We start from the raw sequence: 23,533 nt of genomic DNA on the forward strand, positions 1-23,533 counted from the left end.
GCCCTGGATATATAAAGATGTGTATATGGGCCAGGCGTGGTGGCTCATGCCTGTAATCCCAGCACTTTGGGAGGCCGAGGTGGGGTGATCACGAGCTCAGGAGTTCGAGACCAGCCTGGCCAACATGGCGAAACCCCATCTCTACTAAAGATACAAAAAATTAGCCGGGCATGGTAGTGCGTGCCTGTAATCCCAGCTACTTGGAGGCTGAGGCGAGAGAATCGCTTGAACCTGGGAGGCAGAGGTTGCAGTGAGCCGAGATTGCGCCGTTGCACTCCAGCTTGGGCAACAAGAGTGAAACTCCATCTCAAAAAAAAAAAAAACAGATGTGTGTATGTGTGTGTGTGTGTGTGTGTGTGTGTATGTTTTCTTGTATATATAGTCATACGCTGAATAATAATGTTTCAGTCAAAGATGGACAAATTATAATGAAACTGCCCTACACATGTGTAGCATTTTTTTAATATTCTATTTTTACTGTACCTTTTCTATGCTATGTTTAAATACACAAATATTTATCAGTGTTACAATAGCATATAGCATTCAGTACAGCAACATGCTATGCAGGTTTGCAGCTTAGGAGCAATAAGCTATACCATATATCCTAGGTATGTAGTAGGCTGTACCATGTAGGTGTGTGTTAAGGGCACTCTACAATATCTGCACAACAAGGACATTGCCAAAGGATGCATTTCTCAGGATGTTTTCCTGTCGTTAAGGGACACATGACTATATATGTGTGCTTGCTGTTATTTTTTTGTTGTATCTAGTTTTGTCTCTTGTCGGGTAACGCTGGGCTGTCACAATATGCCAAGCACTAGGCCAAATCCTTGAAATGCATCATGTCAGGAGTTCTCACAGCCACCCATATGATAACCACAGGACCATTGCCTCACAGGTGAGGAAATGGGGCTAGAGAAGCTCAAGGCCTTGCCACACAGCTTATCTGTGGTAAGTAGAGCCCCATTTGGACCTATGTCCTTCTGACATGACAGGCCCAGGTCTTGACCACTTTGTACATTATATGTATACTCAGATAATTATTGAGCTGTTGAAAAATCAAAGTATCAGAGAAATTTGAGAAGATGAGACTAAGGATCATTCATCTCTGAACTCTTTCCCAGTGGAAATCTACTTTTCTCTATTTTATATTTGTAAGATCACATTTCAAGAAAGGGTTTCATGGCAAAAACATAAATTAAAACAACACCATCAACAATAATAAATTGCAAAGCCTGAGTTGAACTAGAAGTAACGAAAATTGATAAGAGACTTACAATCATGAGTTATATTCAAGTTGAGGACTGCCATTTTAGTGATGAATGGCAGCCCAGTAGCAGAATGTGGTTCAACAGAAGCAACCTCGGGCCTTTGCAGAGCGTATGGGCCTTGTAATTTCTGCTGTGCATAATGCCTGGCTCAGAGTAGTCTATCAAAAGCTCATGGTTAGATGACCAGGCACGGTGGCTCACGCCTGTAATCCCAGCACTTTGGAAGGCTGAGGTGGGCAGATCACGAGGTCAGGAGGAGATTGAGACCATCCTGGCCAACATGGCGAAACCCCGTCTCTATTAAAAATACAAAAAAATTAGATGAGCGTGGTGGCACGCACCTGTAGTCTCAGCTACTTGGGAAGCTGAGGCAGAAGAATCGCTTGAACCCGGGAGGCAGAGGTTGCAGAAAATGAATTTTTTCTCAAACCCCAATCCAAAGTGGACTTTGACTTAGATTCGATTAGTGGAAGTGTTTACGAATTTTGTACAAAATCAAACATCACCACTCAAGGCATGCATGTGATAGATTTGTCATTGCAGTCTGCCCTGCTCGTGGTTAGATCATGCTGCACTTGTTACATGTTAACCTCCAGAAAAATGAATACCATTTAATGTCATATCCATTTTTTAATCGAGAGAAATAGGAAGGTCAGAGAAAACTTATGTAATGCATATTGACTAGTACAAAAGAATCACACTAAAAATGTGTATATATTATGCCAGAAAAAAATATGTAATGAGTAGGAGAGGTTGAACCAGAAAAATAAGCATGGGTGACCTAGAAAAGCTGTTGGTGAGAGAGTACAACCCTGAAAAAGATGAGGCTGGTCACTTGTATAGACTTATGCAAAGCTTCTGCTTTGAGAAAATAGATAGAATTTGGCAAATCCAAGTAGGGTCACCACATGAATGTTTATCTTAAAAACTGTTTACAAGCACACTGGTGGTAACTGTGGCTTCCCAATTCATAATTATAAACAAAGACTCAATAAACATTTATTGAATGGGATGGCTCAAACTGTCTGCTGCTGTGCACCTCCCACAAGGCACAGTAGTAGGTAGCTATGTCCTGTTTCTCTACATTGTGAATGGTGAGAGTGGATGTAGACGTTTCAGGTATCCTATCCACCTCAAATTTGCCTGATGGAATGCTGGATTCCTTTCTGAGAGTGCCGTCATATGAAATGGACACCAGGAACTGTATGACTTCACCAGGTCTTTCTCGATACCAATATACAGATGTTGCAGAAATTGTTACTCCAGACACCACACATTCCAGGCGGGCTGTTTTTGACAGCGTTTTAGTACTGGAAATTTGAGGTTGCTCTAGGTGACCTGCACCATATACACACACTGGGGAAAAAAAATGGGAGGGAGTAAATAAACCAAGAATTTGGAATTTATAAAAATATATAACAATAGAGAATATCAGTCTAAAGTGATTGGGGGAGCAAAACTACTTACGAGCCCCAAGGACTGCCAGCGTTGACGCGTGGAGCAGTGACAGCATGTCTGCAGGCACTGTGCTTTCTGCCAGGGCAGCCTGAAATCACCACAGAGAAGCGTTAGACCTCTGTGGCTTGGCTGAGTCCACCAAGTCAAACTTCCCATGGGTGAGGGTGACATGGGGCCCCCTGCATCGTTGTAAAGCGGTGTCCTCACCACCTGTTAGCACTTCCAGTCTGTGTGAAGACAGTCCTGCAAGGTCTGCAGCCTGAGATCAGACCACATAGTTTAGACGGCCACCTCAGACCACAAGGCGGCCACCCCAGCAAGTTGTCAGGCTGGTGTTGTTGGTTGTTGGGGCTGTGACATGCAGCATTGTCTTCTGAGAGCTTGTCTTCAACCAGCTGGAGAGATGTTGGTCCGTCAAGCCGCTTAGCTCTGCTCAGCTACCCACACAGCCTGCAGCACGGGGTCCTTCTGGTCACCTTCATGAGGCTGGGCCCTCCATCCCAGTTTGTTTGCTTCTGTTGAAGATTCAGGTTCCTGTCCCCTCCCTCAGCTACCTGAATAATGTACGTCTCCTGAATCCCGGCTTCTCCTCAATGACAGTTTCCTATTGTCTGTTGTTCTTTCTCTAAGCCAAGACATTTAATCCGTCCCAAGGTATTTTTACAAACTTCTCTCCCAAGTGCATCCCTTAAAAGCTGCTGTGTTCCAGATTTCCATGCTTAATTTACCCACTGGGAGCTGCAGCTCACTGCCACTGCCCAGCATCGCAAGAGAGTATCCTAACCTTATATCACTGTCCTGGGGAAACAGCAAAGGTCAAATTATGTTTTCTACCAAATGTGTGTCACTTTTGCACCATCATAAAGTAAAAAAAAAATCTTAAGTCAGACCTCAGTTAAATTGAAAGCTGTCTGTACCCATATCCAGCTAACTCTTGGACATTTTCAAGTACGTCTGACACGGGATCTCAAACAAAGTCTGCTCATAGCCAGAGTGAACTCATTCCCTTCCCCCAAACCATATCTTCTTCCAAGTTCCCTGTATGACATAACTACCCACATTGCCCAAGCCAGGAACTTGAGCATCAGCCTCAATTCTCCCCTCTAACTAATTCGCCGCACTCCAATTCCTGAGGATTCTACGTCCTAAATATTTCCTGGCTCACCACTGCCTCCACCTCACGCACCTCCATGCATCCCATCTCGGCCCCTCCCACCCACCTTCCCCATGGCCGCTAGACTGACCTGGTCCTTTTCCTGCTCTAAAGTCCTCGCTCTCTCTACCTTGCCTCTGAAGATGAAGTCCAGAGTTCTTAGGATAAGAGGTTCTCTGTGATGTGGCCACCGCCTCCCTGTCCTTCCATCTTCATTTAGTCACTCTCTGCCTGGAATTCCACGACCCACTTCTGTGGATTGACTTGAATTTTTTTGTGTTTGGACTGCATTCTACTCCACATTCCCTGGCTAATTCCTGTTTATCCTTCTGGGCTCAGCCCCAGGCAGTCTTCCCCAGGAAGCTTCCCTCACCCATTAAGTCCAGGATGGAGATGCTTCAAATTGCTTTCCTTCACGCCACCTAGTGCCTTCCTCTCTCCTAGCACCTCCTGCCCAAGTCTTGGCCTGTTTACCCATTTCTCTCTCATTCTAAACGACAGCTAAGAGTTCTCAGGGGAGTAAGATCCTGTGCTGTTTATCTCTCTATTCCCAGGTGTTTGTTGAATAGATGAAAGGGTGGAGTGAGGGAATGGATGGCCATTGTAGTATTTTTTTGTCGTTCTGATGTTAACAAAACATCACCATTTAAAATACAGTTTTTAAAGAGTTACCAAGCAATGGACACTTAGTGAATGCCTTTAATGTGTCAAGCAGTTTGTAGCCATTATGATGTTTAATACCATAAATTTAGTATAATCTTCACAAAGCCCTACTCAAAGCAGGTCAGGTAATGGGTCAAGGTTTAACAGCTTGTTGGTGACAGATTTAAGATTAATTCTGTCGGGCTGCAAAGCCTGAGCTCTTTGAGTAGTTCTCTCTGCCTCTGTTTTCTTATCTACCAAATGAGAATAAAATCACAGCCTACCTTACTGGATGTTGCAAAGAATAAATGTTAGCCCAGGTAGACTGTTTAGGGCAATGCCTGACACAGAGCAAGCCCTTGGAAACTGATGGTGATTTCTGTTATACTCTCCCATGCTGCCTTCTGTGAACTTGCCCCAGCTCACCAGCAGCAATGCACCAGCCATGCCCTTGTCTTGCTAAGACAGACTAGCTGGGAGGCTCCCTAAAGCAAGAGACGGTGAGAGGGAAAGAACCTGGGACCATTTCTAAGAAACAAAACTTGAAAAGTCTGGTGATGATGCCTCTGAAAGTGAGATCACTTAGGAAAGATAAAATCTTGGTCTCTAAGCTGGTCTATCACCCTGGAGGTTGAGGCTGAAACCAGGTAGTATAATTCAGAGGGAGATCAATTTTGGACATTGCTGTTTTCTTTATTTTGGAGATGAGGAAACTGATGGCTAGGAAATTTAAGAACTCGCTCAAGGTCACAGCGTTCATGAAGAGTAGAGCAGGTGTTGGTGAGGAGTGAAGGTGGAGGTTTGTGGTGGTGAAGGTTCACTGCAGTGGCAGAGTCTCCTCTTGAGGAAATGAAAGATGTTGTTCCTAAGGAGGTGACTGGGGAGCTTGCTCCTCTATTTGGCCACACCCTGATAGTCACCATTTCACCAAATTTACTCTTGTTTGGAGTAAAGCACTGAGAGAGGGGGCAGGCAGAAGAGGAGGCATCTCCTCTCTGTGCCCATTTGGTTTTATCAGCACAATTAGAAAAATGAAATGAAGGAACAACTCCAAAACAGAATGAAAGTTTCCTCCTGTACGGCCTCTGTCCTTCTCACACAAGTTGGAAGGCCTTAGCCGTGAACTGAGCCTTCAGTAGAGGTTAGAGACGCTGGGCTGTTTCAGAAGCAAGGCGTAGCTTTTTTTTTTTTATTATTTCTTGTTGCTCAGACTGGAGTGCAATGGCACGATCTCGGCTCACCACAACCCCTGCCTCCTGGGTTCAAGTGATTCTCCTGCCTCAGCCTTCTGAGTAGCTGGGACTATAGGCATGAGCCACCACGTCCAGATGGGGTTTCTCCATGTTGGTCAGCCTGGTCTCAAACTCCGGACCTCAGGTGATCTGCCTGCCTCAGCCTCCCAAAATGCTAGGATTACAGGAGTGAGCCACAGCGCCTGGCCTGCAAGGCGTGTCTTAATTATCGATCTCTAGCACGAAAACAGAAGTTGAGAGAGCTGGACAACGAGTGAAGGAATGTGATGGACTGAGTTCTTCAGAATTGTTTGGACTTTACATTCATTCATCTTTTTTATGCTGTCATCAAGCCACACATAAACTTTCAATCTTCCATTGAAAATGTGTTTGCTTTTGTTTTTTATTTGTATAAATTTAAGGAGTACAAGTGCAATTTTGTTACACACATATAATGCACAGTGGTAAACTCTTGGCTTTTAGTATACCCCACACCTGGATACTACTCATTGTGATGTGAAATTACTTAATTTCCATCTGTATTCCTTCTGCCCCCCACCACCCTTACAAGCCTCCAATGTCTGGTTCCACACCCTATGTCCACTTGTACACATTATTTAGCTCCCACTTATAAGTGAGAACATCCAGTATTTGTCTTTCTATTTCTGAGTTGTTTCACTTTAGATAATGGCCTCCAGCTTCCTCCATGTTTCTGCAAAAAACAGATTTCATTCTTTTGTATGGATAAGCAGTATTCCATTGTGTGTATATACCACATTTATTATGGATGAATAGTACTCCACTGTGTATATATACCACATTTTCTTTATCCAGCCATCCACTAATGGACATTTAGGTTGATTCCATATTTTTGCTATTATGAACAGTGCTGCGATAAATATATGAATGCAGTCTAATATAATGATTTATTTTTCTTTGGGTGGATATCCAGTTATGGGATTGCTGGATTGAATGGTAGTTCTATTTTTAGTTCTTTGAGAAATTTCCATACTGTTTTCTAGAGAAGTTGTACTAATTTACATTCTCATCAACAGTGTATTAAGCATTCCCTTGAAAAGGCATTTAAATTCAGCTTAGACTTCAAAGAATTTCTTTTTTTTCTGCACATAGAGCGGCAGAGGGGTTTCCTGTTTGGTGCTGAAGGATCAGTAACACAGGCTTTCTTTTTTTTCTTTCATTTATTCTATGTTTAAAAAGACTGCTTTATATGAAGGTAGTGGGCATAGTGATCTTATGTGTATGGCTTTGCTTTAATACAAAAATCATAGTCATATAACTTAGCAGACATTTGGCTAAACCCCCTCATTTGTCAGATAGGAGAACAAAAGTCTAGAGAAGCTTGGGATACACACGTGTTCCACACTGGGGTGCTGTTGAAGGAGAAGTGGAAGGCGAATGTCTCATCCAGGGAGGATTGCATCACCCTGCCATGGCGACTGTCTACTCACATCAGTTCCTGTGCAGCCTGCCCACGGATGAAAGTACTGAGAAGTGGGCAGTCATGTTTCCTATGCTTCTAATTGCTGACTCTATTGCAAAATGATAACAGTCTCAGGGCCAAGAGCTTGGAAGCTGGAAACAGGAGTAGGCTTCTAGTCTCAGCTTTTCAACCATTTTGTGGTAAATCTCAGCAAGTCCTCCACCCTTGAAATCTCTTCCAAAATATTTTATTTGTGCATTCTTCAGGGGAGGTGGTCAGATTCTTAAATGATCAGTCTCTAACAGCACTGTCCAATAGAAGTAAATATGAGTCACCAATGTGAGTCACACACTTAAATTTTTTTAGTTGCTGCATTAAAAAAAGTAAAGAGAAACTGGTAAAATTAGTTTTAATGCTATTGGCTTTAGTCCAAGACACCTAATCATTTCAACTTTTGATCATTATAAGAGTTATTTCACTTTTAACACTAAATCTTCAAAATATGATTTTAGACACACAGCCCATCTCAGCTTGGACTATTGCACTTGGTACGTTTCCCATGCTCAATAGCCACAGGTGGCTAGTGGCACCTGCATTCAGGAGCACAGGTCATCCTGCAAAGGCTTCAGAGACACTGAACTGGAGCATCTTTAAACAGACCCCTTTCGATGAGATATAGATCACTGAGTCTGCACAGGCTGAGAGCCTCATCTGTAGTGGGACCGGGAAAGAGACCTCCAGGATAGATGGGGAGGTGAGGGACAGGGGATAAGACTTTTTTGCTTCTATGCCACAGGGAAACCCAAGGGACCAAGAGTAAGTGAAAATGCCCAAGGCCTTGTTGGATCAGGAGGAAGAGTCCTTTTGTGTAGGGCTGGGGCAGCATGCAAGGCTGCACAGGGCCCAGGCTGTGCAGTAGTTCATGCCCTCGATGCCTGTCTCCAACTTCAGTACTGCCAAGGTACAGCTGCTGCCATCCTTGGCTGTGATTTTATCTGCTTTCAGGATGGAATCCCACCGCACATCCAACTTGGACATGGCCAGCTGGTGGAGTGCCTCAGGGACCTGGCCCTTCTGCTGCTGGTACCAGTGGATGTAGCTGATCCTGGTGTGGACCACGCACTGCAGGATGACCAAGCTTCCCTAGTGCCCCAGGACATGGGCCAGCTGCTCCGGCCTGATGAGCCACCAGCCAGCTGTCAGGGAGAGAGCAGTGAGGTAGGGATGACCCAAAGCCTCGCCACCTCTCCACAGGTCCTTAGGTAGGAGACTGACCTGGAAACAGGATGACCCAAAGGAAGGCAGGGTGGCCCAGCACATCTCTGGTCCTGACTGGGGGAGAGGAGCCCAGAGTGACCTGTTTCAAACTATGGACCTGAGCCACACTTTCCTGAGTTATGGTAGCGACCAGCTTAGGGCCTGAACTGCTATTTCCCTGGTGGTGCAAGGAGGTAACTGATGAGAGAAATGGGGGAGGAAGAAAGAAGTCCCAGAGGAGAGACAGAAATCTGACCACAAGGTGAAGGGAGGGATGACCAATGGCTAGAGTTCTGAAAAAGGCTTAAAGAGTGTTGCTGGTATAATTAGCAATAATAGCAATCATTGGTTGGACACTGGCAAAACTCTTGCACTGCACTAATTGGTTTATGGCCACTGCTTTATTAAATCCTAAAATAACTCTATAGGACAAATGTTATCTTCAGTTTAGAAATGAAGGAGTAAGGCTGTTATTTTAAGTAGCTTTTCCAAGGCTGTAACACCTAAAGAGAATCAGAGTTGGGAGAGAAGCCAGGCCGGGCTGGTGACAAATCTCCTGCTTCATGTAACCATCTTATACTCAGAGAACAATGAGTGTGCTGCTTGCTCCAGAGGAAGGGACAAACACAAAACAGCAATCCCTAAAAAAAACCCATGCCCACCGTCTGAGCCAGCATCGGAGCGTGTCACCCAGAGGTCCCAGTAGAAGGAGATTTTCAGTGCCCTAAAATAACATGATAGCTGTGTAGTCTTGAGCAAGTTGTTTCACCTCTTTTTCCTCATCTGTAAAGAGAGGTGTCATAGGCCCACATGGACAGTAAACAGGAGAATGTGAGCAGAGCATGCAGCACAATCCCAGCTGCATAGACCATGCTCAAGAAATGTGGGGTGTTGTTGTTTCACCTGGAAACTGGATGGGTTCCAGTAAATGATCTCTGGGGTTCACACAAAGTAGAAATTATAGGGACTAATGCAGTTTTCAAGAACCAGGTGTGTGCGTGTGTGTGTGTGAGTGTGTGTGTGTCTCCAAAGGAAGAAGGCTAAGTCAGGCCAGCAGACAGAGAGGGCCTGGAGGCAGGACCAGCTCATCCTCTGCCAGTGGCACGTCCTTGGAAATGGTGAAGACTGTGCATTGGGAAGGGCCAGCAAAGGACACACCTGCCAGAGGCTTGGAGAAATAGACCCAGCCTTGAGTTCCTACTGAAATGAAGGTTCATTTTCAGCTTTGCTAATGACACCCAGGACCTCCTGAGTAGTCAAAGAGATGGCCATGAGGGGAAGGTTGTGGGCATGGCAAGAAAAGGGGTCTGGCTTGGGAAGGGAAGCTGTGAGTCCCTGGGCTCCCACGACCAGACCCAGTTCCTGAGCTTCTCTTCGATGGCAAAAACTGAAAGTCATGATTCCAGTTTTCAGCATTCTCACATGCAGGGCTTAGGGTTGTGCTAAGTTGTCGAGAAGGTGGTCAAATACAAAGCTAGCAGAACGTTTTGACAGAGGGATATTCTGGGGCTATCATTTATACCCTCTGTAGACCTTTAGCCCAGTAGTGGGCTAGGGTAATGGGAAAGAAAGTGACAGCTATGGTCAGAAAAGGTCAACGCAAGGAAACGACAGGTAGAAAGTGCGAAATACAGACAGTGAGCAATGGAAATGGGCAAATTATTTGTCTTCAATCTTTCTCTATTTTCTAGATTTTTTTAGAAGTAAGAAAATATTATTTTAGAGGAGAAAAAAATTATAACAACTACATATGTTTTCAATATTCAAATTGGTTATTTAATTGCACCTTGTGCTTATAAGGTGCAATATGCACATGAAAAAAAGTGATATGTTTCATTTTAGTCTCGTCATAACAAATCAAACCATATTAGAGTCACATCTGAGGTAATATACCAAGTCAACATGGCATTGCATAATGAAGTGCAGTGGAAAGCCTCATCCTGAAGGCATATCTTGAAGGTAAACTTAATAGAAAAAAAAAAACTTCAGTAATACTTACAAGATACTTATGTCATCACCGGTTCATGCACAAATTTGGTTATTACTATTCTGTAATAAATTTGGTGACATTTGGACAACCTCATTGGTGAGAATAATTTTTGTAAAGTTTCCGCTTTCTAATTTTTTTGTTTGTTTATTTCAATAGTTTTGGGGGAATAGGTAGCTTTTGGTTACATGGATAAGTTATTTTGTGTTGTCAGTGTTCAGAACTATGTTTCTCTCAATTGTTGTTTTAACCGTTTTAATTCAATTACTGATCATTAAAGACTCAAAAGTTGTTAGCAATAGCCAATAAGCCAATCATAGATTTTTTGTTTGTTTTTAGAGACAGGGTCTCACTCTTTAGCTCAGGCTGGAGTGCAGTGGTGCGATCTCTGCTCATTGCAACTTCCACCTTCTGGGTTCAAGAGATTCTCCTGCCTCAGCCTCCCCAGTAGCTGGGATTACAGGCACGTGCCACCACGCCTTGCTAACTTTTGTATTTTTGGTAGAGATGGGGTTTTGCTCTGTTGGCCTGGCTGGTCTTGAACTCCTGACCTCAGGTGATCTGCCTGCCTTGGCCTCCCAAAGTGCTGAGATTAGAGGGGTGAACCACCACACCCAGCCCAACCATAGATTTTAATAGCATCTGCTGTAAACCTGCAGCCATACATTCTGTCTGGTGACATTTGCTTTCCTTTCCTCTACTTGTCTTCCCAATTCAGTGGCCCTGTGCTCTTCTCGATGTAGCACTTACAGGTTCTATTTGTCTAAATTAGACACGTTTAAAATAATAATAGGGGGGAAATCTTGGGCAAAACGCAGTCAAGGTGTAGGAGGGCTTGCCCTCTCAAGCCCTCGGGTGGCATTTGAAGGATTCTGACCAAGATCCCAGATCTCCAGGGAAAGAGAAATGCGATGCTGGGCAAGGGGGAGGTGTGTCCTCTCATCCCATGTCATCCAGTCACTGCCCAGGTGGAAGCAGACCTCAGCCAGCGTGGGATAGGGCTGCAGTGGTGAGGAAGAGCAGATCCAGGCTGAGGCGGCCCCTGCATGAAGATCCAGGGACTAAGGGCTGGACCTTTAAAGTCACGCATCCCCTGCATCTTCCACATGATTTATCCGACCCAGGACAGTGCTCTTCTGGCCATCCTAGAATCTGAGAACTCATCTAATCAGACTTTGTCATTTTGTCATGTAGGCTAAATTGGGTATTCCCAGGATGACAGTTATTAGCGAAATTGACAAGACTGGGATACCAGAAAGAGGAATGCCACTGAAGGGTTTTGATGAGAAGACTGTGGATAAAATTTTATTTCTTTTGTTTCCAATTTACAACTTCATAGCACTGTTGGTTGAATAAAAGTTTTTGTTAAATCTGTATTTTGTGGGAATTAGTAATCCCCTCTTTCAGCTTTATTGAGGTATAATTGATAAATAAAATTATATATTCCAGGTATACAACATAATGTTTTGGCAAATGTATACATTGTGAAATGGTTACCACAATCAAGCTAATTCATACATAGTTCCCTTTGGGTTTGTGTGGTGAGAACATAGTTACCTTTGGGTTTGTGTGGTGAGAACACTTGAGATTTACTCTTTCAGTAAGCTTCAAGTGTACAATATAGTATTACTAAGTATAGTCACCATGCTGTATTCCAGATGTCCAGAACTTATTCATCATAGAACTGCAGGTTTATATCCTTTGACCAACATCTGCACCTCCCTACCCCTATTATTTTTGTTATGTTTTGTAATATACACAATGCATTTCTATCCTAGTTCATGGTTCATAGTTATAAATAAGTGTACATATATAAGGGGTTTATTCTTCAATAAAAGTATGCTTTTTTGAAAAAACAAAAAAGCAAGAAAATTTGATTATGAAAAACTATTAATTATTTTTTTAAAAGCTATAGCAATTAACATATTGTGCTTTTGCACAAGGATACACAACATAGGGACTCAGCCCCACATGTAAAGTTGAAGTTGTGCACACACAGCCACCCCACCTCTGGTTGTGTCTTTAGAGAAACTGGCAAAAGTACAAGCTGACATGCACAGTAGAGAAGAAGAGAGAGCAGAAAGGGCTGAGTGAGCATGTGGAAGCTTCACTATCACAAAAGTGGCCTTGAACTGGGGGTTAAGGACGGGTTAGGTCAGTAATTTGGGAAGAAACTGGCTCTCCACTTTAAGATTCCTACCTAACTCCCACCCCACGCACAAAAGGCAGATCAAACAAATACATGTGCAGAAGAAAACCTTCAAGGTATTGGGAGAATAAAAATGAGAATATGTTTATGCTTCAAGGTAAGGGACAGGCTTCTTAAAAAGGTGTGATCCCCGAGGAAGGAGAGCAAGTTAAAGCAGATTCATTTAGTACACAACCTTTTCTTGCGTGAGGTCACAGGAAGCCAGAAGGAATTGCAGTTGTGGGATTATCGTGCAAAAATGTGAGAAACTGTCAAAGCAGCTGCTTTGAGGGGCTGGGGGAGATAAGAGTGAGGCGGATTTGGTGGGCCGCGAGGGAGCCTGTGAGCAGCTTTCTAGAACACCTTTCTGTGTCAGGCTCAGGACAGCCCCTCGATCTCTTGCCACTAGTGCAGCAGTTTTTAAAAGTCAGTTTGAATAAGAATCAGCTCTGGAGGTTATTTTAAAATGCACATTTTCACCCTTCATTCCAAGATTCTGTCTTACTGTGTTGGATGCTTCCCAGAACCTGTACTTTTTTTTTTTTTTTTTTTTTAATTAAAAGCCTCACGTGCTTCTGATCCAGGTGGTCCGTGGAGTACACTTTGAGAAACACTCTTCTAGGAGCCAGGACTATAAGGCTGATTCAAGGTTTAGGGTTCTGGAAGAAAGAGGATCCAATAGACAAGAGACCAGATAAACATGAACCCAGCACTGCTCCCCTGCAGTATTCTGGACTCTGGATTTCTTGTAGACTCAAGCTTCTCTATCATTATTCAGAAACCTCTTCCTCATGACCACATTTGTTTAATCTCATTCCTGCATACCGGGGCCTTTGACACATCAGCTCTGATATTTTCTAAACGGAAATTAATTCTTCAGGGTAAGCGTTGCTTTCCTGCTTTCTTCTCCTGCTGTTTCCTGGCTTATAATTAGTTTCTTATTCTTTACACCAGCCATGTGCTTCCAATTCATCAATTAGAATGAAGGACTGCATTTTGAGACAGGAAAAGTCATTTTCTAAGACCTGCCTCAAAGTCAAGATATTTTAAAGAGAAAAAGATTTAAGACAGGTTACAATAGCCAGACTGTGAGCTCCAGTCAGTGAAAGAGAATAAGCCATATGGGTTCCAAATGAAATAAAGGAATGAAGGCTGCCTGGACTATCCAGCGGTAGGGGGGCAGCCTCCTTATTTTATGTCCATTCATCATATCCACTCTGATATTCTCCGACACAGGGTAGAGACCACAGTCAGTCCATCCACCTATGGGACTGCCCTTTTAGATAGACTTGGGCCTTTAAAACTAGCATTAGAGGGGGAGCTTCTATGTGTCCTCACTCTAATGGGGGACCACATTGACAGTATGCATTTCTTGGTATCAAAGTTAGCTCAGATGCTGTCTCCAACAGCCTTGAAAGACCTGGTTATTCCCCTTCCCTAGGTGTACAAATTTCTCAGGTAACTGGTCTTCGATCTTTTGGGGGAAAAGGCTCGGAGAATCACTGCCATATATACTTGCTAGAACATTACAAGGTTCTCCCTCAAGGCAATCTGCCTTCCCCTTCATTCAAAGGACTCTGAGTTGGAGAACAGGAGGAGATGACATCATTCTTTCATTCATCTTCTCTTAATACGTTCCAATTACATATATACATATATATATATGAGAGAGAGATATATGTATTATATATATATGAGAGAGATATATATATCTATATCTCATATATATCATATATATCTCATATATATCATATATATCATATATATCTCATATATATCATATATCTCATATATATCTCATATATATCATATATCTCATATATATCTCATATATATCTCATATATATATCTCATATATATATTTCATATATATCTCATATATATATCTCTCATATATATCTCATATATATATTTCATATATATCTCTCATATATATCTCATATATATCTCTCATATATATCTCTCATATATATCTCATATATATCTCTCATATATATATATATATGAGAGAGAGATATATGTATATATGGAATACCACTGTGGTAGCCCAATTTCCTTACCCCTAGGAACACTGTGGTTTATTAGCTGTCACCCCAGATTTCTGTAGAGCAGGGCTCCTTGGCTGCTTTTCTGGCTTTATGTCTTCTCACACTAATTCTGCCCATTTGGACTCTTATTTTGAAATTACACCATCTCCATTGACCCTTGGGAGCTAATTCCTTAACAGCGTCTCCTATAGTCAACCCTGCCCCACAGGGCACAGCTTCCACCAAGACTCTCAAGAACGCTGATTCCTCCCATTTCAGAACATGCCCTTCTTTTCCTAATTCAGAGGGTTCTCTGGGCTGTCGCAGGGAATACAGTTATCCAGTGAGTTCTCAGGTTTAGTGGGAAAGTCCACTCTAGCATGCCTACCTCTCGAAGCCTTTTAATGCCTCCCTCCGTAACTGTGTCCAGGCAGCTCCGACATCTCCGTATCATGTCATGCGACCAAGGTTTCCTCCATGTTTCCAGGTAGCCATCCCAGGAGTGTCTAAGGACCAACACCAGGAGCCCTGTCAGGGTACTAAATTATGAAAGCACCCCCGTAGAATTAAACTCTGCTTCTTCAGGCTTACATTCCACAACCCACCACTGAGCACCCTCCAAGTCTGCTTCTAGGCACGTTCTCCATGTCGGCCAGGAGGTGTGAACTCCTTGAGTGGATAATCCTTTTTATCTCTCAGCAGGGCTGTAGTGTTCCTCAATGGCCCATGCTGAGACCTGATCCAAATTATCAGTCTAATATCCAGAGGGGACATGGAATGAATTCTGCTGCAGGGCAAGGGTTGGATCCTTCAGATACTTGCATTAGGGCAGGGATGCTTGAAATGGTTGAAAACCTATGATATGACCCACAGGTTGGCGTACCTATGACTATCACTTTTTTACCCATTCTCCTGCAGACCAATAGTACCATGATTTGATATGCAGAAAAAAAGTTAGTGTGTCCAAAAGATAGCAGACCTGATACACGTTAGATGTCTTACTGAAGTGCAAAGTTGTTATTCCAACATTTGTCCTGAGCAATGAATAAGCACTATTTCAGCCTATAGACAATAATTGGATAAATGCTTGAGTGCAGCTAGTCTTCCCATATAGTCTCCTAAATGAATCCCTTTACAGATCAGTCCTTGAGGAACTTGTCTGTCTTAGGAAGCAGGTGGAATGGGTCTCCACCAGCCCATAGAAGAGCTGAAAGAACTTTGCTGTCAGCAAGGCTGCTTGGCTGACACAGCTGGGAGACTGTAGTTTGGTCTTTAGGTAACTCATGAGGGTGGGGTGGAGAACAGGGTGCAGCTGCTGCCAGGGGAGTGTGATATTAGGGGAGAGATGAGGAGTTAAGCTGTGTTTCTCTTTGTACAGAATACAGTGAATTCATGGGCAGGAAATGAGATGAGGCTGGTCTATCTTGTGTACCAGGAGTAGTCACAAGGCAGATTTTCAGTGTGGTGTAGCACAGGTCTGAATCACTGTGCCTATCCCAGGTGGCACAGTAATAGACCCCAGAGTCACGTTCAATTAGATTTTCCAGTATAAATTTAAGGCTCTTCCCTGTGCTTGCGTAAGTATGATACTTTTCTTGACTGATTCCTGATTCCAACACAACCCTGGAGTTGTAGGAGTCATAGTACAGAAGACGCTGTGGGGCCTTCCCCTCCTGGTGTAGGTACCAGTGGGTGTAGCCGGCATTTTCTACAGGAAGATCACAAGTGATTACAGCAGATGACCCAGTCGGCCTGGTGACTGACTTCATTCTCCCTTCCAAGTTGGAAGATTTCTGACTGGCTGCAATGGGAACAACACAAAATGTAATGAGGCATTTCCTAGTACGGTATCCCTTGCAAAAGAAGAAAATAAACAAAACGAAACAAAATAAAACCTGTGAGCCTCTCTGTAGGCAGCACTCTTACCAGGAGGCAGGAAAGCTAGAAGCAGAGCTAGAGCCAACAGCATGCCTTCCTCTCTGGGGTCTTGGAAGTAAGGGACCAGACGAAGAGGAGCAGAAGGCCCTCTCAAAACTCAGGTCCCACTCAACAAGGAAGTGATCCCTAACACAGAAGACAGTAGGAGGAGCTGGTCTTCCTGAGTCACAGGCAGAGAGAAGTGATTGAGGATCTGTCTTAGGGGACTCTGGGTGGTGCCTGGGAGGACCTACAGAGGAGTTTCTGCCTCTCTGCTCAGGCCAGTTCTCCAGCGCCCTCTGTGGCGGCTGAGAGCAGGCCCTCTAAGGAAGAGAGCCCGGGGCATAGAGAGCTCAGGCCTGCAGCAGAGGGAGTGCAGATGTGGGGAAAGCTGACCCTGGAGTTAACAGGCTCAGACCTTGAAGTGGGTAGTCTCACAGCAGGCTCACACCCAGCACTTCAGAGTTTCAGCAAGTAAGGCAACTGCAAGACCCTCATTCTGCCGGGAAGCTTCTGATTAGGGCCCTAAACCACCATCCTTTTCACATCTGCAAGGACACTAGAGGCAACACCCAGGGGCACTCTGAGAGGGCCTGAACCTGCTTTATTAACAGGATCGAGGGTCAGGTATGTTGGTGGGTCTTGGACTCTCCTCTAAGATAAATGGGTGTGGGGGGGTGGGGCGGGTGTTTGTGTGATCCTGTGTGAGTTTGTGTGTGTGTGTTGGGAGTGTGTGCCTGTGTGTGTGATCTCTTTATTAGAGGATTTCCGTTCATTCAAGTAGAAGTGTGAGGTTTTTTTTTAAAGTAATACAGGGTGCCATGTCATGCAATATTTGGGACATACTTCAGCTAAAAACTTGTTATTTATCTGAACTTCCAAATTTCCTGAGTATTGCATATTTTACTTAGCAACCGTATCCTCAGAAAGCTGACTGATGTCTGCAGTGGACCTGGACTCATAGATGGAGATACAGGTGATAAAACAAGTATAGTAAAATAATTGTGAAAATTCAGTAGTGCATACACAGATTTTCACTTCTGTAAAAAAAAAAATGTTTGGACACATGTTTAAGATATTCATAAAACATAGAACAACGTCCCTCTTGGTTGTTGTTTTGGCCTAGCTCAGAGAGTTCAGTTTTTGCTGACATCACAGCTGGGAATGAGAAAGGTAGGGGGCTCCGGTTGGTCTCCCTCTGCCTCTCGACTACACGTACAGGACTTGAGGCTGCCACGGGAGCAGCTCTGAAAGCTGAGTCATTGGGGTCCTTGTGAAGGAGGGAAGCTCACCTGCCTTGGAGCCAGGAAAATCCTGCCTGGGACAGAACTCTCATGGTTTAAAAATGAGAAGGGAGAGAATTGCCATCACATTAGAATGCACAGAAAATCCTTAAAACAAAAAAGTAATGAGAGAAACAATCTCCACTGGAATATAAAATGAACTACAAAACTACAGTGCTGAAGATGTAATGCCCAACCGTGTTTTTACTAACCCTGTTTTTAGACTCTCCCTTTTCCTTTAATCACCTAGCCTTGTTTCCACCTGAATTGACTCTCCCTTAGCTAAGAGAGCAAGACAGACTCCATCTTGGCTCTTTCACTGGCAGCCCCTTCCTCAAGGACTTAACTTGTGCAAGCTGACTCCCAGCACATCCAAGAATGCAATTAACTGATAAGATACTGTGGCAAGCTATATCCGCAATTCCCAGGAATCCATCTGATTGATAACGCCCAAAGCCCCAAGTCTATCACCTTGTAATAGTCTTAAAGCCCCTGCACCTGGAACTGTTTACTTTCCTGTAACCATTTATCCTTTTAACTTTTTGCCCACTTTATTTCTGTAAAATTGTTTTAACTAGACCCCCCTCCCCTTTCCAAACCAAAGTATAAAAGAAAATCTAGCCCTTTCTTCGGGGCCGAGAGAATTTTGAGCATTAGCCGTCTCTTGGCCGCCGGCTAAATAAACGGAATCTTAATTTGTCTCAAAGTGTGGCGTTTTCTCTAACTCGTTCAGGTACAACAAAGAGAGGACAATACTGGCACTAGACTGAAAAGATTCATGGAACACAGTGGAAAGTCCAGAAAGAGAGCCACATGTATGTAATATTTTATCATGTCATAAAGTTGTATGTTAATATCCACAAGGAAATATTTGATTATTTACTATGTTCTCCTTTGGGAATTGACTTACCATATGGAAACAAATATTCTTGGGTTGCTAACTTAAAAGGTACAAATAGAGATTTAGTTGTAATAAAACTGAAAACAGGAAATCAGACTTAAACGATGATGAATTGCACACTAATTGTAGGTGACATTGGTCTCTCTGAGCCTGACATCATAATACAGACCCTAGAAAAATTGATAGATTTTATTAAAAGTAATATACAAAGTTCAGTTCACCAAAGGTGCTGAAAATAAATAATAGCAAATGATGAGAAATATTTTCAACACATTTGATAAAGGATCAATATCTTGAAAATGGTGTATATTAATTCTTACAAACAAATAAGAAAAAGTTAATACCCCAACAGAAGGATAGGCAAACAGTATGAAAAGGCAATTCACAAAAGAAGAAGTATAAATGGCCTATAAAATTGTAAAATAATGCTAGTATTCATAAAGATAAGAAAATGCAAATTGAATGAACAAATCTCATTTTCTGAACCCCAGAGCTGGGATTGCAATTGCTATCAAATTAAACTATATGACTTAGGGAATGTTAGTTAACCCCTCACTTTCTCATCTGCTATATTCAATGTTACTTAAACCCGTTGATAAGGTTTCTGTGAAGATTAAATAAAATATACATGTAATGTGCTTAGTACAGTAACTACCAGAAAGTCAGTACCCATATTTATCATATTATTATTATTGCTATAGTAATTATTGTATAAAAATTCCAGATAGATCATATCAAGTAATAAATGAATAAAATATTAATGAAATGATATTAATTTCTTTATGCATACTTCTGAAGTATGTTCACCTTTCCAAGTAGGACACAAAATCCAGACACCAGAAACTAAAAGATTGATTGAAATGTATAAAAACAGAATATCAGAACAAAAACATAAATATGCCATTCAAATAGAAATAATGCATGCTGCACATATGACAAGCAAAAGACGTATTTCTGTAATAGTGATAGACTTCTGAATAATAAGAAAAAGTGAAAAAGTTCAACTGAACTAATAAAGATATTGTTACCTATAGGGTGAGACACAGAAAAGAGAATTCTAGAATGGAAGCTAAAATCTCTAAATTGATCTTGTTTTATAATTTTGACTTCAGTTCCACGTAAAGGTTTTACATATACAAATCAAAATAATACAACAGATTTCCAAAATATAAAAATGAAAACTGAACGAATAAACTAGCTGTATCAAAGTTGGCATGAACATATAGAGAATGATTCTGTATTCTGATTGTGTGCCCAAAAAAGAAAGAAAGAGAGAGAAAAGGAAGAAAGGAAAAAAAGAAGGAAGTAAGAGAGGGAGGGAGGAAGAAAGGAAGGAAGTAAGGAAGGGAAGGAGAGAGGGAGGAAGAAAGAAAGGAAGGAAGGAAGAAAGGAAGGAAGGAAGGAAGGAAGGAAGGAAGGCAGGCAGGCAGGCAGGCAAGCTAGGGAGGGAGCTAGGGAGGGAGGGAAGGGAGGGCCGAAAAAGGGATGTGTAGAAAAATAGCAAGTAACCAAGAAAGTAGAGAGAGAGACAAAAAGGAAAGCAGAGGGAGACAATGTTCAACTGCATACCTAGGCTTAGTGTTTTAGTGGTAATTATACTATTGCTTATATTGTTATAGACATAAAGAATAAGCAACACTCTCAGCTGTGATCTCTAGATATATCATTCAGTATAAATATCCTTCCCATTTGCTGTCCAAAATATCTCGCTTCACAGTTGGACCCTAGGTGTACCTGTCCGTCCTAGGAAGCAGAGTGAGTGGGCCTCCCCCATGTCCTCGGAGAGCTGAGAGAGTCTTGCTCTCAGCCAGGCTGCTTGGCTGAGGCCTGAAGATGACAGCTTGTCTTCAGGAAAGTCCTGTGGGAGGGTGGGGAACAGGGTGCAGCTGCTGCCAGGAGAGTGTGATATTAGGGGAGAGATCAGGAATTATGCTGTGTTTCTCTTTGTACAGAATACAGTAAATTCGGTGGCAACAAATGAGAGGGGGCTGGTCTATCTTGTGTACCAGAAGCAGTCACAAGGCAGATTTTCAGTGTGGTGTAGGGCAGGTGTGAATCACTGTGCCTGTCCCAGGTGGCACAGTAATAGATCCAGAATCATTTTCAATTAGATTTTGCAGTATCAATTTCCAGCTCCTCGTCATGCTTGCATAAGTAAAATACTTTCCTCTACTGATTCTTGATTCCAACACAACCCTGGAGTAGTAGGGGTCATAGTATGGAAGATGCTGTGGGGCCTTCCCCGCCTGGTGCAGGTACCAGTGGATGTAGAAGGTATTTATTACAGTAAGATCACAAGTGATTACAGCAGATGACCCAGCTGACCTGGTGACTGACTTCCTTCTCCCTTGCAAGTTGGAAGATTTCTGACTGGCTGCAATGGGAACAGCACAAAATATAATGAGGAACTCCTTAGAACGGCACCCCTTGCAAAATGAGAAAACAAAACAGAACAAAATAAAACCCATCAGCCTCTCTGTAGGCAGCACACTTACCAAGAGGCAGGAAAGCTAGAAGCAGGGCTGGGGCCCACCGCATGCCTTCCTCTCTGGGGTCTTGGAAGGAAAGGGACCAGATGAAGAGGAGCAGAAGACGCTTTCAAAACTCAGGTCCCACTCAAACAGGAAGTGTTCCCTAGCACAGAAGGCAGTAGGAGGAGCTGGTCTTCCTGAGTCACAGGCAGGGAGAAGTGATGGAGGATCTGTCTTAGGGGACTCCCCAGCCTTCCTCCCAGAGGGGTGGTGTCTGGGAGGACCTGCAGAGGAGCTCCTGCCTCTCTGCTCAGGCCCCTTCTCCAGCGCCATCTTGTGGCAGCAGAGAGCAGGCCCTCTGCAGAAGAGAGCCAGGGGCATGGAGAGCTCAGGCCTCCAGCAGAGGGAGTGCAGATGTGGGGGAAGCTGACCCTGGCGCCAGCTGGCCAGGGCCATAGGACGGGGCAGTCCACAGAAGGCTCACACCCTGCCCTTCAGAGTTTCAGCAGTTGATGCTGCTTCCAGGGCCTTGTCCTGTCAGGAAGCTTGATTTGGTCTTTCAACTGCTTTCCTTTTCACATTCGCAAGGACACTTGGAGGCAAATACCCAGGGCCACTCTGAGAAGGCCTGAACCTGCTTTATTAACAGTGTAACACCTAAGGTTCTTGCCTAGCCACGCCATAGAATTGGTGTGGTGGCTGACCGCAGCGAGTGATAGAAACACGGACCGAGAGAGAGAAAAAGCTGCAGGCTTTATTGAGCAGAGTGAAAATACAAAGCTTGCACAGCATGGAAGGGGTCCAGAATGGGTAGCCAGAGTTAGATTATAGGATTGCCTTTTAAACTCTTTAAGGCGGGAAATACCTGAGGCGGGAAGATGTTACCAAAGCGAGAAACAAAGGCAATTAACCATTTGTAACATGTCTTAGATCTTGAGGAAAACCGGAATTGCAACTTAGGTTTTATCTACTTTATGACCTTGCAGCGTCATGGCAAAGGAGACAGGATCTTACAGGACTTTACAAAGTATGTTTACAAGGAATTGGAATTGGGAATATAGATAAGTTCTGCTGGTTACAGAAAAACGGGCAGTTAACGTTATTTTACTTTAGTTTTGGGGCAGCGGGAAGGAAGAGAGGGAGAGAGAACACAGGGAAACTTACAGGAAAATTTTCGCTGTTCATAGCTTTCATGGGGAAGAAAACACATGCACAAATCCTGGTGTTCGGAATATTTTAAGCATATATCTTCAATATTATTCATCCAGGACCGAAGTAAGTCGTGATGCAGGAAATGAGTGCGTTTCACAGCTTGCTGAGCCCCTACTCGACCCAGGAAGCCCAGCTGGCCTCTCCTCTCAACAGGAGTGAGAATCAGGTATGTTGGTCGGCCATGGACTCTCCTCAATGGTAAATGGGTGTGTGCAGGTCGGGAGGGGGTGTGTGTGACCTTGTGTTTGTAACCTCTTTGTTAGAGGATTTCTGTTCATTCTCAAGTAAAAAGGCCACATCAAGTAGGAGTGTGAGATTGGCTCACGCCTGTATTCCTAGCACTTTGGGAGGCCGAGGTGGGCAGATCACGAGGTCAGGAGATCGAGACCATCCTGGCTAACACGATGAAACCCTGTCTCTACTAAAAATACAAAAAAATTAGCCGGTTGTGGGGGTGGGCACCTGTAGTCCCAGCTACTCAGGAGGCTGAGGCAGGAGAATGTTGTGAACCCGGGAGGTGGAGCTTGCAGTGAGCCGAGATTGTGCCATTGCACTCCAGCCTGGACAACAGAGTGAGACTCCGTCTCAAAAAAAGAAAAAAAAAAGTACAGGGTGCAGTGCCATATGCAATATGTGGTACCTACTTGAACTCAAAACTTATTTGTTATTTATCTGAACTTCCAATTTACCTGGGTATTGCATATTTTATTTGGCAACTGTACCCTTGGAAAGCAGGCTAATATCTGCAGTGCACCTGGATTCATAGATGAAGATATGGGTGATAAAACAAGTAGAATAAAATAATTGGGAACATTCAGTAGTGTATACACAGATATTCACCTCCTCTATAACAAATATGTTTAGATACATGTTTAAAATATTCCTAATAAGATGTAGAACAACATCCCTCTTGGTTGTGGTATTGGCCTAGCTCAGAGAATTCAGTTTCTGCTGTCATCACAGCTGGGAATGAGAAAGGGAGGGGCTCTGGTTGGTCTCCCTCTGCCTCTGGAGCACACGTGGAGGACATGAGGCTGCCGCAGGAGCAGCTCTGAAAGCTGAGTTCTTGGGGTCACTGTGAAGGAGGGAAGCT

The 23,533-nt window shown here is 43.4% G+C and overlaps 1 protein-coding gene, 1 long non-coding RNA gene and 1 pseudogene across 4 annotated transcripts in view; 1 reads left to right on the forward strand and 2 right to left on the reverse strand.

Moving 5' to 3' along the window:
• LOC747736 (T cell receptor gamma constant 1) overlaps nucleotides 1–4,650 on the reverse strand; it is a 63,902-nt gene extending 59,252 nt beyond the window's left edge. Inside the window, exons 1-2 of one of the 2 annotated variants that reach the window (XM_016957291.4) lie at nucleotides 2,739–4,650; nucleotides 2,310–2,627 (exon numbers count right to left, since the gene is read on the reverse strand). In XM_016957291.4, coding sequence (XP_016812780.2) covers nucleotides 2,310–2,627; nucleotides 2,739–2,784 — 364 coding nt within the window. In that variant the 5' untranslated portion in view covers nucleotides 2,785–4,650. Of the gene's footprint in view, nucleotides 1–2,303; nucleotides 2,628–2,738 lie in introns of both variants that reach the window. The other variant, XM_016957290.4, reaches the window with a different exon arrangement.
• Nucleotides 4,651–11,813: 7,163 nt separating this feature from the next.
• LOC107975765 (uncharacterized) lies at nucleotides 11,814–22,500 on the reverse strand (annotated as a pseudogene).
• Nucleotides 16,785–23,533, forward strand: part of LOC104007162 (uncharacterized) — a 43,267-nt gene continuing 36,518 nt past the window's right edge. The window contains exons 1-3 of one of the 2 annotated variants that reach the window (XR_001719201.4): nucleotides 16,785–17,200; nucleotides 18,590–18,671; nucleotides 22,497–22,606. This is a non-coding gene — a long non-coding RNA (uncharacterized LOC104007162). The remainder of the gene's footprint in view (nucleotides 17,201–18,589; nucleotides 18,672–22,496; nucleotides 22,607–23,533) is intronic. The other variant, XR_001719203.4, reaches the window with a different exon arrangement.

The sequence above is a fragment of the Pan troglodytes genome, chromosome 6, assembly GCF_028858775.2.
Source record: "Pan troglodytes isolate AG18354 chromosome 6, NHGRI_mPanTro3-v2.0_pri, whole genome shotgun sequence".
Taxonomy (NCBI): Eukaryota; Metazoa; Chordata; class Mammalia; order Primates; family Hominidae; genus Pan; species Pan troglodytes.